Source organism: Perognathus longimembris, chromosome 13 (genome assembly GCF_023159225.1).
Source record: "Perognathus longimembris pacificus isolate PPM17 chromosome 13, ASM2315922v1, whole genome shotgun sequence".
Taxonomy (NCBI): Eukaryota; Metazoa; Chordata; class Mammalia; order Rodentia; family Heteromyidae; genus Perognathus; species Perognathus longimembris.
This window is the reverse complement of record NC_063173.1, coordinates 27,891,260-27,908,266: the sequence shown is the minus strand read 5'-3', so window position 1 is coordinate 27,908,266 and position 17,007 is coordinate 27,891,260. Positions and strand designations below refer to the sequence as shown.

General features: G+C 38.1%; 1 protein-coding gene across 3 annotated transcripts in view; it reads right to left on the bottom strand.

The window, feature by feature from the left end:
- Nell1 (neural EGFL like 1) overlaps nucleotides 1–17,007 on the bottom strand; it is a 782,009-nt gene that overhangs the window by 368,333 nt on the left and 396,669 nt on the right. For all 3 annotated transcript variants that reach the window (XM_048360824.1, XM_048360826.1, XM_048360825.1), the window contains one exon: nucleotides 13,473–13,598. In XM_048360824.1, coding sequence (XP_048216781.1) covers nucleotides 13,473–13,598 — 126 coding nt within the window. The remainder of the gene's footprint in view (nucleotides 1–13,472; nucleotides 13,599–17,007) is intronic.

Genomic DNA, 17,007 nt, shown 5'->3' with positions numbered 1-17,007 from the left:
AGGTAAAGTTCTGAGAAACTTCATCCCCAATTAAGCAGAAAAATGCTGGACAAGCAGTGTGATTCAAGTGGTAGGGCACCAGCCATGAGCAAGAAAGCCAAGCATGAGTGTGAGCCCCTAAATTCAATTCCAGGTACTAAGACAAGAAAAAAGAAAAGAGAATACAAAGAAAGGAAGATTCTAGAAGAAATATGTGTCTGCTTCCCTGAAATCAATTAAAGTTGAGGCTGTTAATTAATACTCAAGTAGAAAGCTAGGCCTTTTGACATGGAGTCTTTTCACTTTTACATAGATGTAGATACCTCTAGGTCACATTGTAGATCAACAGAGAGATAATATTCTAACTCACCAGGCATGCTCTGTTCTGAATGTTCTTTCCTAATTTCCAACTTAACATCCAACCCAAATTCAGATAAGCCATAAGAGGGTAGAAAGCATGCTCCCTCTACAACTTGGTAATTAATGTCCTTCTTTCTCCTGGCATCCGTGCTCTTTTCCATGGCATTTATTGCCCGTACCTCACAATTTAGCACTCCGTTATATGCCTTATAAAATTTTTCTCCTTAAATGTAAATTTTATGTCTCCCAACGAGCCCATAATCTCCTAGAGGTCAGCAACCATATCTTACAGAATCACAGAATTAGAAAAGTAATAGTTTGTAAAAATTATCACTCTTTTTAAAAAAGAAACTAAGCTCTTTTCAAAAGGGATCTTATTTGTAATTCTGGGCTTTCTGATTGAAAATGGACTGAGCTAGTTTAAGCCTTAAATCTTTCCAGTAAAAACAAAACAAAGCAAGAGGAAATATTGGCTTGATGAGGGGCCAAACAATAATCGATGCTACCTAATTTTATTTACTGGCCATTGCTGTGAAAATCTGAAGCCTTTTCTATCTCTTGTCACTATCTTTCTTGTCTTATTGCTGGTGGAGAAGACTTTAGACCATCCAAATTTTCCAAATAAAAAAAATTTGTACCATCTGCCTTGATTCTAGAAATTGCCAGAAGAGTTTTTGGAAGACCCAGTGGTAGAAGCTAACTAACTACAACCAGGAGATCACTTGCCAGGTGCTACACTCAGACAAGCATCCTCTGCAAAGAACTAGGTGCCTGCATTTCTTTTGTTGTAGGAGAACTCATTCCCAAAGACACAGAGAAACCACATCTTGAGAGGATGAACTGGTAGAAAGCTGGCAACTAGGTGAACTCCTGTCCCAAAGATTCATAGCCTCTTCAATATACTTCAAAGTGTTAGAAAACTGAGCCATGAGAGTAAGAGAAGAAAGAGCAGAGAAACAATACTAACCGACCAGATCAACTCCTGTGGAGAGCTGAAGTGGGACACCATGGTAACTAGAGGAGAGCCAGGAGACAGAAGGCATTATGTACTGGCACCTGAGCTGGTCTGGGCCTAAATGGGGACAGGGGAAGGGGACAGGGTCATAGGAAACTCAAGACTCTGTGGAGTTCAAGGTACAGGATGGACAGGTTCAGTAACCTATTGTCCAAGAACCTGCTATTGCCTCTAGGAATTCAGGCACATACATCACCTGGGGATGTAACTTTCCTGACTTTACCATGAAGACAAGATGACACCAGTTAAATCCAATTCCCTATCATCCACCATGTGGCCAATATGACACCAGTTAGACCCAGTATCCTTATTTCACTTTAAAACCCACAGGTTGAAATTCTAACTCCCAAAGTGATATATTACAAGATGAGTCCTTGGAGATCATTAGGCTATTAATGCCTTGATAAAGGAGACCCCAAGGAGATTCCTTTGGCCCAACCATGTAAAGACACAGCTTGAAGAAGCCATCTATGAAGGAGTAAGGCCCTCAAGAGACATGGAATCTGTAGGTGCTTTTATTATGAACTTCCTAACCACCTTTCAGAAGACAAAAATTTCTGCTGTTTATAAGCCAACCAGTCATGGTACTTTGTTATAACACAATGAAGGAAATAGACAGCAGTGGAATTGTAAATGTACTTCAATTGCCATGTTGGCCATGTCTAATTCTACATGAACTTCATAAAGCACAGCCATTGCTTTTAATCTCCTTAGTTCAGACTTTAATCGGTGTCACTAAAGATGAAAGGCAAAGCCATAAACATTTAACTATTCCTTTTTAATTTCAAAAATAACACCTAGGAGACTTTGAAGCAAAAAAAAAAAGAACTCAATGTCACTTTTGTCTAGTCTTTTTGTTTTATAACAGTTTACTGTTTACACTTCAGATAACAGAACCTAATGCAGATTTGCTATATTCTTCTCACAGAGATCTTGGAAAATACATAAGAATTTAGAGAAGTATTGTGTCAGGCCATCTTCTGTCACCTCCTTATTTGGAGTAAGAAGAAATATTTCCCAATGATGTTTCCATATGTCTATGAACTCATGTGTGCAGCCATAACTTCTGTTTATTATTTTAATTGGAAATTTATGCAAAAGCTTAAATCTTATATTGAGAACTTCCCACTGACACTCAGTAGTCCTTTAAGCATTATTTTAATATGAATTACATTAAACAATATGAATATATTATAATCAAATCTATACTAGAGCTTATTTATGATGCTTCCAGGTTTTTTCTTATAAATAATAAATGAAATAAATAGATACAGTGAAAATCTTCATAGGTAAATAAGTTGCTTTTGGTGCATCTTGTCAAGAAGAAAGGTATAATAATTTCATCAGCAATACATCAGCATACCTATTTCTGATACTATCTCCAGAAATGAGTGAATGATGTTTATGTAAATATATGTCAACCTACATATTGAGTCACATATATAAACCCTGCATACTTGACATCTATTATTTGAGTTTACATTTTTTATTACTCCCAAATTTGAAAATAATTTTCAAATTTAGTTTTATTATTGTTGCTGCTGCTGCCATTGTTGTTATTATTATTGTTTGTGCTCATACTAAGTGCTGAACTCAGGGCCTACGCATTGTCCCTGAGCTCTTTTGCTCAAGGCTGGTGCTCTATCAGTTGAGCCACTGCTCTACTTCTGGCTTTTTCAGGTTAATTGGAGGTAAGAGTCTCACTGACTTTCCTGCTAGCTTCAAACATCAATCCTCAGGCCTCAGTCTCCTCAATAGTTAGGATTACAGACAGGAGCTACCAATGTCCAGCTCAACTTTTTGAATGTACTCCAACAGATGCTGTATGTTACCTATGCAATTGTGAATCTACACACAAATGCACACATACATACATCTTCTTCCTTGACAACAGAAACTGTATTTTCTTTGGATGCAAGTTAACCAAGTAAAATGAAAGAAACTTGGATCTGCCCTAGCTTCAGAGTGTAAATCTAGATTCAAGGTAATTTTATGAATACATAAATAAAACTAGTTTTTTCCAGTGACATATGGAAGTAAATCTACTGAGATAGAGATTGTGATAATGTTATCTTCGATCATAAGAAATAACAGTAGGAAGAGAATTCTCCTTTCCCTTCTGACTTCAGGAGATGTTTACATTTATATCTTATACATGGCATCATTTTGCCAATTTTGAGATTGTGAAGGAAGTTAGATCACGTTCCAGGCGATCATAGTAAAAATGAAGCAGAAATTAGTAAATAACATGTCACTGACAATGAACAGGAATAGCTCAATTTACTAATTCTGGAAACTTTGTACCACTGTATTTTGTGTTGTATTAAATTAAATTCATCACTCAAGCTATTTTCACCATTTGTTGATGTTTCGTTGTATTTTTATTCTCTCAGTTAAAATCACACACAGATATATACACATACACACATAAATGTATACATATGTCCATGTACAAGTATATACATATGCATACTCTGACACACATATATGTGTATGTGTGTACACACATACATACACACTCACACACAGAGGTCATGTTATCCCAAAATAATTATTTGAGAAAGAAAGAAAGAACGAAAGAAAGAAAGGAAGGAAGAAAGAAGCAGAGAATGTAAATGGCTCTCCAATTCATAAAGTAAATAAGTGGCAGAATCAAAGACTGCACCAAGTAGAATTTATATACTAAATTTTATCCATGGGAATTTAGAGTTTTCATTCTGCTTAACAACAGAATCTTAGTGAAAAAAAGAAAACCTAACATACCTCTTTATACTTTAGAAAAGTGGAAGCAACTATATATCTGCAGATACCATGTCTTTCAGATGGAAATAAGAAATATAACAATAAGAAGTGAAGTTGTTAAATAGAAACATCCAATAATTTTGGAGCTGCAAAGCAGGTCTATACAATTTTGTAAGAGCTAAAGCATCTTTAATCAAACTCCTTTATATGAAAACCTAATTGTCATTCTGAATGTACAACTCCAATAATAAAGAGTACAGAAATATTAAGAAGCTTTTATGATGAATTTGGGTCAAGGGCAATGCAGTACTTAATAGGTTTGTGCACAAACACCCCTAAGGGCTGGCTTGTTCTACAGTAACCAAGGTGTTCAGATCCTTTACAAAACAGGATGGAATTTAACAAAAAGAACTCCTACTTAAACCTAGAAGAGAAATGAAACATTGGGAATGTCCTCCGGCTTCATTTTCATTCTGAAATTTCAAGCTAAACAACCTCTGTTGTCATCTCTATGCTATATTTTCTGCATTCATAATCCTCAACATGATTTTAATATTATGATATCTAGTACTACATATACTAAAATTAACCTAATAATCTAAACTTTTCACAAAGCTCCACCCTATAATCACTCGTAAGAGGAATTCTCTTAATTTTGTGTTCTCATACTCCCAAGTTCGATTTTTTTTTAACATACCATGATGAGAGAAGCCCAGTTACCAGAGTGTTTGTGTAAGTAATACAACTTTCTATCCATTCTTCAAATCAACCTGTGAATGATTTTGAGGTCCTCTTCTTCTGGAGAAGTGTCTTGACCATTTAAGGCCTACTCTCCTTTTTTTTTTTTTTTTTATTGTGCCTTGGCTCCACAGGACTTCAAATAATCGAGGTGTTGGTAGAGAAGGAGTAAACTATCCTTGTCAATGAAAACACAGGTCACCAGGAAGACCCTGCACTTGCCTTTGGGGTCTTTCAGGCATTGTAGCAGCCATACCATACTTGAAGATTCAGGCTTGACTCAATGTCACTGCAGAGACATCCCATAAACCTCCTCCCTCCAATATGTTACACACTGCAGCATGAGAGGCAGGAGCCATCATCTAACTAAGTATTTTTCATTCATTACCTTCCAACACCTTGTCTCCCACCACCAGTTTAAGAGAATTATTTTCTACTCTCCAATATAGAGGGTAATTTCTTGTCTCCTTACCCTCTAAACATCTCAACTGCACCATAGAATTACCAGGAAATTTAAACAAATACACCCAGGCCAAGTCATAATTCTAAAAAATTTCAAAGTTAGATCCTAAGCAATGGTTTTGTTTCTTTATGTTTAATGATGCACGTGATTCTCACATGAGGAAAGACTGATGGCCTCACCCTAATGGAATAGGATTTGTGAATCCTGATTTTGGCCCTGTCACATTCCTCCTCTCGGGTAAAAAAAGGAAAAAGACCCACAGAGTTAAATGAAGGAAAGAAAAAAAGAGAGAAACACCAAACAAATCAATACAAAAGATAGAAATATTTCCTATCATCCAATATTCATGGGTTTTGAGATATATACAGATTCATGTCTTATTTTTATTTTTCTTGATTCAGTCTATCAATAAATCATTTGTGGTATCTTTAATAAACAAACAAAAAATGGTTCGGCACTCTACAAAGCAATTCATATATCTATAGTTTTGCAAACGAAAATAAAATCATTCCCTGACCTGTTTCCTTCTTGTAAGTACAACTCATCCTCTAAAACCAGAAGGCAAGAGATTGTCCAGCAACCTGATCTTCAATGCTGACAGCCAAAAATAAACAGGCACAACACACAGGCACAAACACTCCTAAGCCAGCACAGTGTTGTGCTGGAGAGATAAGAACAATCAGTAGATGATTTATGACCTCACTCTATCAAAGTGATGGGGGGATGATGTTCTATTTTAGTTCCATTTCAAAGACAGAATATTAAGTGTCACATATATTAAAATGTCCTAAATGACTCCAATCTTGAGTAGAAAGCACCTTTCAGAGAACTCGCCCCAAATTTCTAGCAGCTAACATTTACTCCTAGTGCATTTAAGCAATTGACTGACCTATTTTTATTATAGGGTGATTAATTCGAACCATTAAATTAATAGACTATTATATCTAACACTTTAAGCTTGCTCTAAGTATTTCAAATGTATACTTCCTTCAAAGTTTCTTCAATGCCAATATTAAGAAAATAAAAAGCTTTTTAGTGAGGTAATACAAATCTCATGGGATATTTTGTTGTCTCACTTTTCCCTTTATGTCTTACCTTCATGGGAAGTTTTTGGCATAAAAATGAATGTCTCTCCATTACTGTCAACCATCTGTCTTATTGCTGCATGCTTCCCTGTAAATCACAAGTATCCTCCTTTAAAGCTGCCTGTGTATCTAATGATAACATCTTAGCCAACCACCAAAACACAAGGAGTTTAACTGGGAATAAATGAAAGTCAGAAGCCAATAAATCAAACAAGTTAACCATTCCTTTTTTTTTTTTTTTTTTTTTGGCCAGTCCTAGGCCATGAACTCAGGGCCTGAGCACTGTCCCTGGCTTCTTTTTGCTCAAGGCTAGCACTCTGCCACTTGAGCCACAGCGCCACTTCTGTCCATTTTCTGTATATGTGGTGCTGAGGAATCGAACCCAGGGCCTCATGTATACGAGGCAAGCACTCTTGCCACTAGGCCATATTCCCAGCCCCACGTTAACCATTCCAAAACTCAAAGGAATATGGGGGAAAGGAAAGCTACCTCCCACAGCCTCACAAACTCCTCTAGTTCTAAAATTCATAAAAGAGCAAGAGTTACTAAACGATCTCTTACAGGAAATGAAATGATCTATCTTACACAGGAGTTCCAAGAGGCAAACCTCCCTCACAGTCAAGAACCAAATTCACCCTGAAAAGGACAAGAGAAACTTTCTTGGCAAAAAAGTACAGGGCTTCCTATTTAATGCATGGTCATGTGAAAGAGCCTTTGGTCCCCAAGGGTAGTAATTAATTGATGGAGCACTTTTCAGTTCTAGATCACTGTTCTCTTTGTTATAAAGTTTTGAAGCTTCATTATCTCATAGGTCTGACTTTTTTTTTTTAATGGAGAAGATGAAGTGAAAATATGTGTGATTCTTAATGCATTTTCTTTCATCTCCAGCATTGGGTTTAACATCTACTGTTGTGGATGAAGTCTTTGGAAGGACTTGCTAGCAGCACAAAAATGGGAAGGCCAAGATGGGCTTTGGGGAAGAAGGGGTTCTTCTTGAGAATCTGTCAGAGTAACAGCTACAAAGGATTCAACATCCAACACTTGTTTAAACTCTGCTAAGACAAGAAGTAGTATTAGCTTGGCAAATGGAGTGATTTTAATGCAGAATGACATGAATTTTTCAATTTTGAAAATGTTTTGTCATTCCCATGGAGCTCTGCATAGGCACAGAGTCTTTTTTTCTTTTTAACTAATTTTTTTTTGTTAAATTTTTATTGTCAAACTGAGGTACAGAGAGGTTACACTTTCATACGTTGCATTGGATACATTTCTTGTATTGTTTGTTACCTCCTCCCTCATTCTCCCCCTCCCCCTTCCCTTCCCCCACCCCATGAGTTGTTCATTTATACCAAACAGTTTTGCAAGTATTGCTTTTGTAGTCGTTTGTTTTTTTTTACCCTGTGTCTCTCGATTTTGGTATTCCCTTTCTATTTCCCAGTTCTAATACCAGCATACACGGTTTCCAATATACTCAGATAAGATACACAGATAGTGTAGGTACAATCATAGGAAGGGGATACAAGAGGATCATCAATAATAGAAGCTACGGTTTCACATCGCATGTTGATAGTAATTACAACAGTGATATGACAGTCGTTTCCATAACATGGAGTTCATTTCACTTAGCATCATCTTATGTGTTCATAAGGGCTATTGGGCTGTTGTGATCCTCTGCTGTGACTTGCCTAAACCTGTGCTAATTATTCCCTATAAGGGAGACTATAGAGTCCATGTTTCTTTGGGTCTGGCTCACTTCACTTAGTATAATTTTTTCCAAGTCCTTCCATTTCTTTACAAATGGACCAATGTCATTTTTTCTTTTTAAGTAATTTTGATAGCAATATTTCTTACCACTCACCCACTCATGACCAACAATAATTGTATATTGAGTATGTGAATGAAGTAATGAATGAATAAGTGAATGAGTCAAGCTGTTTATAGGATAAAATATGATTGATCAAAGCTAATACATCTTCTTTAACTCAGAACTAATCATGGATTGAACAAGAATTTTTCTGTATGACATCTTAAAAATGAGTGTCCAAGCTAAAAGGCATACAAGAACAAAAGAAAGAAAAAAGATAGTGTAAGGGCTGACCTGAAAACTGGAGTAAATAAATATAAGTTTCAGTGTTAAAATTATAACAGCTTCTAAACTCTGGTGATGACTCCATGATAGAGGGCTGCACCCCCACCCATGAGACAAGTTTCTTATAGTTTGACACTTAAAAATGTAGGGAGCACTTGTTCACCTCTATACCTGGGTAACAACCATGGTAACAAACAGTAAAAAATGATCTTAGTCATAGACTATAGAAATAACCATAACAGTAGTAGAAATGCCATGGTAACTGTCAGGTTGGTTTACTTATGATTGAGCACTGGATTGTTTTAGCCCGCTCATGCTTACTTAGTGGTAATGGGAAAACATGGTTGCAACTGTTAAAATAAAGTTGGTACTAGGTCAGCCTGACCGCAATATTCTGCTTTAGTAGACGACTTACTTAACCCAGTTGTGACTTGCTCTACCCCCTGCATCAGTGCTACGTGACCACCTGTTGTCAATTCCTGATATGGAGGCCAGTTCCCCATATCAAAGCCAAAATAGATAACTGAAAGGGTAGATAGCCAATAGAAATAGGACACGACTTGCTTGCTAAATGCCATCCAATCAAGTATCTGTCAAGCTGGAAATATCCTGCCCCTGTTGTAATCACAATAAAAACCCTGCTTATCTGAGGGTCGGGGATCTCAATCCAGATCCTCTGTGTCGGTGACGGTTGGAAGTCCAGGCTCCAGCTTGCAATAAAGACTCTCATGGGTTTGCATCGGTATCGGCTCCTTGGTGGTCTTTGGGGACCAGAAATCTGGCATAACAATATAACCTTGACATCCTAGAAAACCAAGAGTGAGGAGCAACAGCAGATACTAATTGATTTTAGGTCAGAAAGGACAATGATCTTTGGAAATACATAAAGTCGATAATGGAGGAAACAAAAGATGTCCTTAAGCCTGCCACTTTTTCCAGCAAAGTGTCATTTGGAAAAGAAATACTGAAGAAAATGATACCTAATAATGTCAGATATCTATTACACACCTCATTTATTACAATATGTAAATGACCACTCAGAGGGAGAAATCTTCTTTGCCAATAAAGAAATAGCAAGATTAGGTTGGGCTATAATCTATCTTGGAGAACGACAAATGCATTTGGCCTAACAGACTTATTTTAAGGACACCAAATAAGGCATCAGAATTCCATAGAGAAGTTATTATAAAAATGTCTGATGGACATTGCTGAACTGAATGTAGAGGAGAAATGACCACTGGAGAGAATGTTTACTTCTTAGCTCTTCTTTCTATCATCCATATTCCCCACTATAAAATTCTAATGTAATTCAGTCACTAACAATTCTCTTTTGCTTGGGGGGAAAAAACATAAAATATACTCAATTTAGCAATCATGTGACCATTTTCTTATTACATTCTGCCTGCTCTTCTACTATAGTACTTAATATGATGGGTTTAATGCTAGAATTTTCCTTTTTTGTTTTGTTTTGTTTTATTTCGTATTGCTGGGATTGAACCCAGGGCCTCACACATGGTAACTAGACAGGCCCTCTACCATTAGTTTTCCCCCATTGTATGATAACAGATTTTTTTTGTGTGACATTACATTCTCTTTCATATAGTCAACTGCTATTCAAAAAACTAACTGATGGTTCTTCATGATAAAAATGCATTTGGAGACTCTCTTTAATGTCAGTCACCATGGTACTTATTAACAGCATTTACCATATATTTCTGATTCCCTACCAGAACATGTAGTAAGAGATGAGGTAGAACTACATCCCTTTGAGGTTGGATGGGACTAGTAACCAGTTCTCATTGTTTGGTTCTTAAGTAATACATGTCACTTCCTCATTTCATAATTAATCATTGATGAAGGATCATCCAACCTCTCTTTTCCTCAGTTTGGTGACTAGCCATATTCATCATCATGATTCTTTCATCAGAATCCCAAAGCTTGTATAAGTAGATCAACTCTGTCAACTCATAATAGACAAATAGCATGAGAAAGAAATACAGTTGTTGTATTGGTGACCAATAACCTATTTTGACTTATAGAAGTGTGACGGTAAATGTCTTAACATATATTATGCTAGGTAATGTTTGTAATAACCTATATGTATGAGAGATAAGAACACTATTTTATAAACGGGGCTTTGAGAAGCAGAGCACTCAACCAAGGTGAATTCATTTTATGTATTATCTCATTCAACCAATATTAATTGAGGCAGGCATAATGAGTCATGCCTATAATTCTAGCTACTCAAGAGGCAAACACTAGGAGGATCATAGTTTGAGTCCAGCCCAAACAAAAAGTTAGCAAGATTCCAGGCTGGGAAAGTGGGTTTGTGGCAAAGTGCTTGCCTGAAAACCCTGGATTCAATTCCTCTGCACCATATAAACAGAAAAACCCAGAAGTGATGCTGTGGCTCAAGTGGTAGAGTGCTAGGTTTGAACAAAAGAAGCTCAGAGACAGTGCCCAGGCCCTGAGTTCAAGCCCCAGAACTAGCAAAAAAAAATAAGGTAGCAAAATTCCACTTAAACAAATAGGTCAGACATAGAGGCATATACCTATAACCTCAAACTATGCAGGAAGCACACACATACACACACACACATTGTCTCACATACTTCTGTGCCAGTCAGCATGGTAAGATATCATATTCAGATAATTGAAATCAGGTTAAAGGAGAGAGAAAGTGAGTGGATTGAGTGGATGTTTATATCTATCAACTAAGATGAGATAAAAATAACAACAAAAAAGCTCTATGCAGATATTAAAATGGAAAGGCTTGGAAGAGGGGCAGTCCCACAAAGGACAGATGGCAGAAGCAAGCTTGTTAAAGAGAGAAGGCAACAATTAGGGTGGGCTTCTCATTGCAGGCAGAAAGGAAAATGCTACAAGAGAAAATTAGAGAAACACAAAAGTCCTTGAGTCTCCATCTAATTAATCAGCAAAAAGCAGGGCTTGAGGTTAGAGGCTCAACTGCTCAAGCACCAATCCAGCAAACCAAGCTGAGAAAGTATGAAAGAAAATTTATTTGCCATCTTGAAATGCCAGGCAGAGCATCTGCCCTTTATAGAGATTCAGTAAACATGAAGGCTTCCCTTCCTTCCTACGGAGAAAATAAGATCAGAATGAACAGTCTGATACTATTTTAACAAGGTCTTCTACACAGCAGGACCTGCATTTAAGTCTATTATATTGGAAGGACCATCACCAGCTTCTTTTAATCGCATGTTAAAAATAAGTTATGAGCTGTATTTACTTGTAAGAACAGTGATATTCACCTAAACTTTGAAGCATCCTAGATAGTGTTTTTGTCCAGGTCCAAAATAGTTTTGACCTCTTATAATATTGAGATCCTATCCTGTGCTGGTGATTCATGCCTGTAATCCTAGCTACGCAGGAGGTTGAGATCAGGACTGTGGTTCAGAGCCAACCAGAGCAGGAAAGTCCATGAGATTCTTATATCCAATAAATTACCAAAAAGCCAGAAGTAGGTCTAGGATTCAAGCAGTAGAGAGCTAGCCTTGAGGTAAGTAACTTAGCAACAGCACCCAGACCCAGAGTTCAAGCACATGTGCACATGCACACACACACACACACACACACACACACACACCCCACCCCAACACACATGCACCACAATTTAGTTCCTAGCATTCTGCATCTTTAAAATCACTTTCTGATTTTCCTAGGCATTCTAATTATACTGTGAATAAAATCCATAAATGACCTTTGACTCATACCCATCAGAAATCCCATTAATCTAAATTCACCAGCCCTTCACCTGAAGAATGGTAACATGTAAATGTACAGAAGTCAATAAGAAAGAAAGTTGGGCCCTTCCATAACGTTTGCAACTTTCTGAACTTCTGAAAAAGTCATTCAGAAGAATACCCTGAATGGTATTAAGAATACGTAAGTGACATTCTGAGAACAGAATGCAATTTTTATTTGCCAATGCCATTGAGACAGGGGAAATAAAAAGATACAGGGGTCATAGAAAGCTACAATATACCTAAATTCTTGGATTTAAAAGGGCCATTTTTAATAGGCTGCTGATCAGATATCTAAATATAAATCCAGATGCAGACAAACTTGGAATCTTCTTCCATGTACAACCAATTTTAGGTTCCTATTTTCAAGTGCATAATCAAAAATGCATTGGAATTACTCCGTGAAAGGAACATTACTACCTTAGGGCCAGGGACCACTGTCCTTGTAGTCCCTAGCTCCCGGTAAACACAGTAACAGAAAGGAGATAGGCAATAGGACAATGAGAACATATGAAGCAAACTAATCTTGACTGACTCCCATATGCCCAATCTCTGCTCACCAAATTCTCTTGTCACCTTTCTTAATTCACTGCTTATCTTTCCATAAGTATATTTTCTTATATAAAAAAAACACTGTCATCATTTTGGGATACTGGTGGCTCACACCTGTAATCCTAGCTAATTAGGAGGCTGAGATCTGAGGATTAGTGTTCAAAGTCAGCCCATGTAGGAAAGTCTGTAAGACTCTTTATCTTCAATAAACTACTCAGAAAATTCTGGAAGTGTAGCTCCAGTGGTAGAGTGCTAGCCTTGAGCACAATGAGGCTCAGGGGCAGCACCCAGGCCCTGATTTCAAGCCTCAGGACTGGAAAAAAAAAAAAAAAAAAAAAGAAAAGTCATCACAGTGGAAGGAAAACAATTTGATACTTTTTTTCTGAAGACTAGTAACTCCCAATCTTTCATGTTGCCACAGACAATTAGGACTTCAATTCCAAATAACAGGCTCCTGTATAGATGTTCATAGCTTCAGGCAGAAATACTAGGGAGTGGGAATCAGTTATGCAGATCAAATTCCCTTCATTATTAATGCTCTTCTCCAAAGAGGAAGGTGAAATGATGAAAGAGAAAAAAAATATTGAGGTAAAAATAGTAGTTGGTGGACCCAGAGTTAAATAACACATATTTTTGTGCAGTGGAGAGGTGATTTAGGAAAACAACAATGTGTCTTAACACGCACCTGTGCAAGAGAAGTCATCCACACGAATGTATCCTGGAACACAGTCACAGCGATATAACCCCGGAAGGTTGACACACACAGTATTGGCATGACAGTAATGCATCTTAGCTGCACACTCATCAATATCTAAAGGAAGACAAAAAAAAATCATCAGGCTTAGTCAAATAATTGAACCAGAGTATAATCATCTTGCAATGAAACTACAAAAGGCAAACACCCACTAAAGTCAAGAGCAGAGGCAAAATGCACTCAACTCAAAAGAAGAAGTGCAAGACCTGATGGTGTATTAGATCCTCTCTTGAGCTGTAAATATTCCTAGAAAGATACATGGTCATGAAGCCAGGAAGTATGAAAGCAGAATCAATTATTAATCTCTCACCAAGGAAGGATACTTTATTTAGATAATGTCCAAAATTAAGGCAGTTTGCATCCATGGACTTGATACCAATTAATATATATTGGACATCCAGAGTCCATGATACAGCTTTCATCAGAGAGATCAAGAGAACTCTGGCCCTCTCTGCTTGTGTTTTACTAAGACATGCTTTAATCCATCTGTTACAAAATGATGCTGTAGTCAGTTTTTCCCACGTTGCACTGTGAATATAGACAGCAGCTATTGTCCAATGCAAATTAATGTTGCTCATCCTTTGACCTATGGATCCATCCATCCACAAATGGGCTGATTCAACATAAGATATTCTCTTTGGAGCAGAGGTCAGGGCATCACCTGCTCTCTCTCTCTCTCTCGCTCTCTCTCTCTCTCTCTCTCTCTCTCTCTCTCTCTCTCTCTCTCTCTCTCACACACACACACACATACACACAGAGCTTCAATAAGGATTAAAATAACCTACAACTTTTGGTCTTTTCTGGGATTTATATTTTTAATGGATTTGTGTTCACTTTATTCAAAATGCTAATTTCTGGATAATGGCTTTAATTTAACCACTCTGAGCCCCCCCCCCTCATCAGCTTTCCCGAAGGGTCAGTTCTGAACTTGACACCTTGTATTCTCACAGGCATTATTGAGCTTAATTCACATAGAATTCTCCAGGCAAAGTATCATTACTGTTATGCCAAGACGCGAGACCACCAAAAAGGCCACCGAGACTCAGACGTGCCGAAATGCAAAAGCAAGGCAAGGCTTTATTCAAGCGGGCCGCGTCCCGGGGCCTTGGCCTACCCACCAACACAGTGGAGGTTAGGAGGAAGCCCCGAGCTGTGATTGCACAGAGCTTATAAAGGCAAAAACCAAAGTTACAGCAATCAGGTGTTCAAGCAAGCAAGATTAGGACACGGGTACAAATCTGATTGGCTCAGGGCTCAAGACATTCTGGAGACGGTTAGAGTTAAGCATTCCCAGGCAGTTAGAGTTCTTGACTGGCTGGGCCCTAATAAGCTTGCCCTGGGTTTGCTCATAGTTTAAACAGACAACAAAACGGGGGCTGCCTGAAAATGGGGTTTACTTTAACTCTTCATTCCCCCCTTCAATTACTACACTCATTTTATAGTCCACAAATCTGAGATTCAAAGAACCGAAATATGTAATATAAAATCATGCCATTAACACAAGGTACACCTCGGATTTGAATTTAGAAGTGGATTGCTTATTCACTGTGATTTATTTTATGAAAGAAACTTGAAAATGGTAATCAAATGAAGTGTTTACATTAATACAATCATTGACATCCCATTGCCATTAATGTATAGAGACCTTATATAAAAATAGCTACCTTGGGGCTGGGGATATAGCCTAGTGGCAAGAGTGCCTGCCTCGGATACACGAGGCCCTAGGTTCGATTCCCCAGCACCACATATACAGAAAAAATGGCCAGAAGCGGTGCTGTGGCTCAAGTGGCAGAGTGCTAGCCTTGAGCGGGAAGAAGCCAGGGACAGTGCTCAGGCCCTGAGTCCAAGGCCCAGGACTGGCCAAAAAAAAAAAAAAAAAAAAAGCTACCTTGAGTCATTGCAAAGCACATGTATGTGTGTGTGTCTGCAAGTCTTGAGGCTGTACTCAAGGCCTAGGCACTATCTCTGAGCTCCTTTGCTCTACTGCTTGAGCCAAAGCTACACTTTCAGCTTTTTGATGATTGGAGATAAGAGTCTCAAAGAATTCCTGCCTGAGTGACTTCAACCTGTGATCCTCCAGTCTCAGCCTCCTGAGAACCTAGGATTACAGGAGTGAGCCTCTAGAGCCTGTCATCATTGATTTATTTATTTTTGATGGAAAAGTCAGGTGATTTGTTTCCTGATAAAAGATCTGGGAATACATCCTACTCTTTTCAGTTATCATCCCACATGTAAAAGTTATTATTAGACAACTGAAAGCTTAGGAAGAAACCCACATTCAGTAAGACACCTGAGAACAAAACCTTAAAAAACGTGTGATATAACTCAGGCAGTCAGACACTTCCTGTCTGAGAGTCTCTGCCACAAGTTGCTTCATCAGTCATACTTGCAACAGGAAGCCTGATATAGCCAATAAATTACTATCCTGTGAGCACCTGAATGCATGATAAGGGAAACTAAAAGATGGCATCATAGAGTGGTGTTTGCATTAAGGTGTGTGTAGAGGGGGAACACGTAGTGAAGTTTTTAACTCAGGTCTTCATTCTTGCGAGGCATGTACTCTACTACTTGATTCTTACTCAGATCTTGGCTATTAGGTTTGTTTGCTCAGATACTAACTTTTTCTAGACTGGCCTCCAATAAATCCTCTTGCTCCTGCTTCCTGAGTAACTAGCATTACAGGTATATACTATCATATCCAGTTTGTTTCTCAGATAATGTACCATGTGTGAGATTCTCCAAAAAGGAAACACACCACATGGTTCAAGCAGAGAAGAGTTATTGGAGGGTGAGCAAACTGCCAGCCCACACAAGATGGAGGTGGAGGAGACAAAGGGGAAGGAAGAATAGAAAAAGAAGGAAAATGAAAGACAGTAAGAGAGAAAAGTAAAGAGAGCAGGGACTCACGATGAGCTGGATTATATAGGGAAAGGTGGGAGGTATGGCCAGGTGGATTTGATGTGACCTCAGAGAAGGGGGAAATAACTGCTTCCAGGTGTGGCAGTTACCTAGGTAATGCAGGTACTGGGCACAGACATAAACAGGTGGGGGGCATCTACATGGAGCCCTCCAAGGGGTGGATCTTACACCATGAATTGCCAAGGTTGGCCTCAAATAATGATCCTTCTTTTTTGCCTCCTTTTGACTTTAAGATAATGAAAGTCATTTAGATATAGTTGAAGACAATGTCTTTGGTATGCCTATAAGAGTGTAGAAAAGGAAGTTACTAGAAGTACAAGGTTAGGAAGATCAAGAAAAGCCAGGCAAACAATAAAAGACCCTGAATAGCAAAAAACAATCCTAAGTAGAAAGAACAGTGCTGGAGGAATTACAATACCGAACTTCTAGCTGTATTACAAAGCTATAGTAATAAAAACAGCTTGGTATTGGCACAGGAACAGGCCTGAAGACCAATGGAACAGAACTGAAGGCCCATAAATGAACCCGCAGAACTATGCCCACTTAA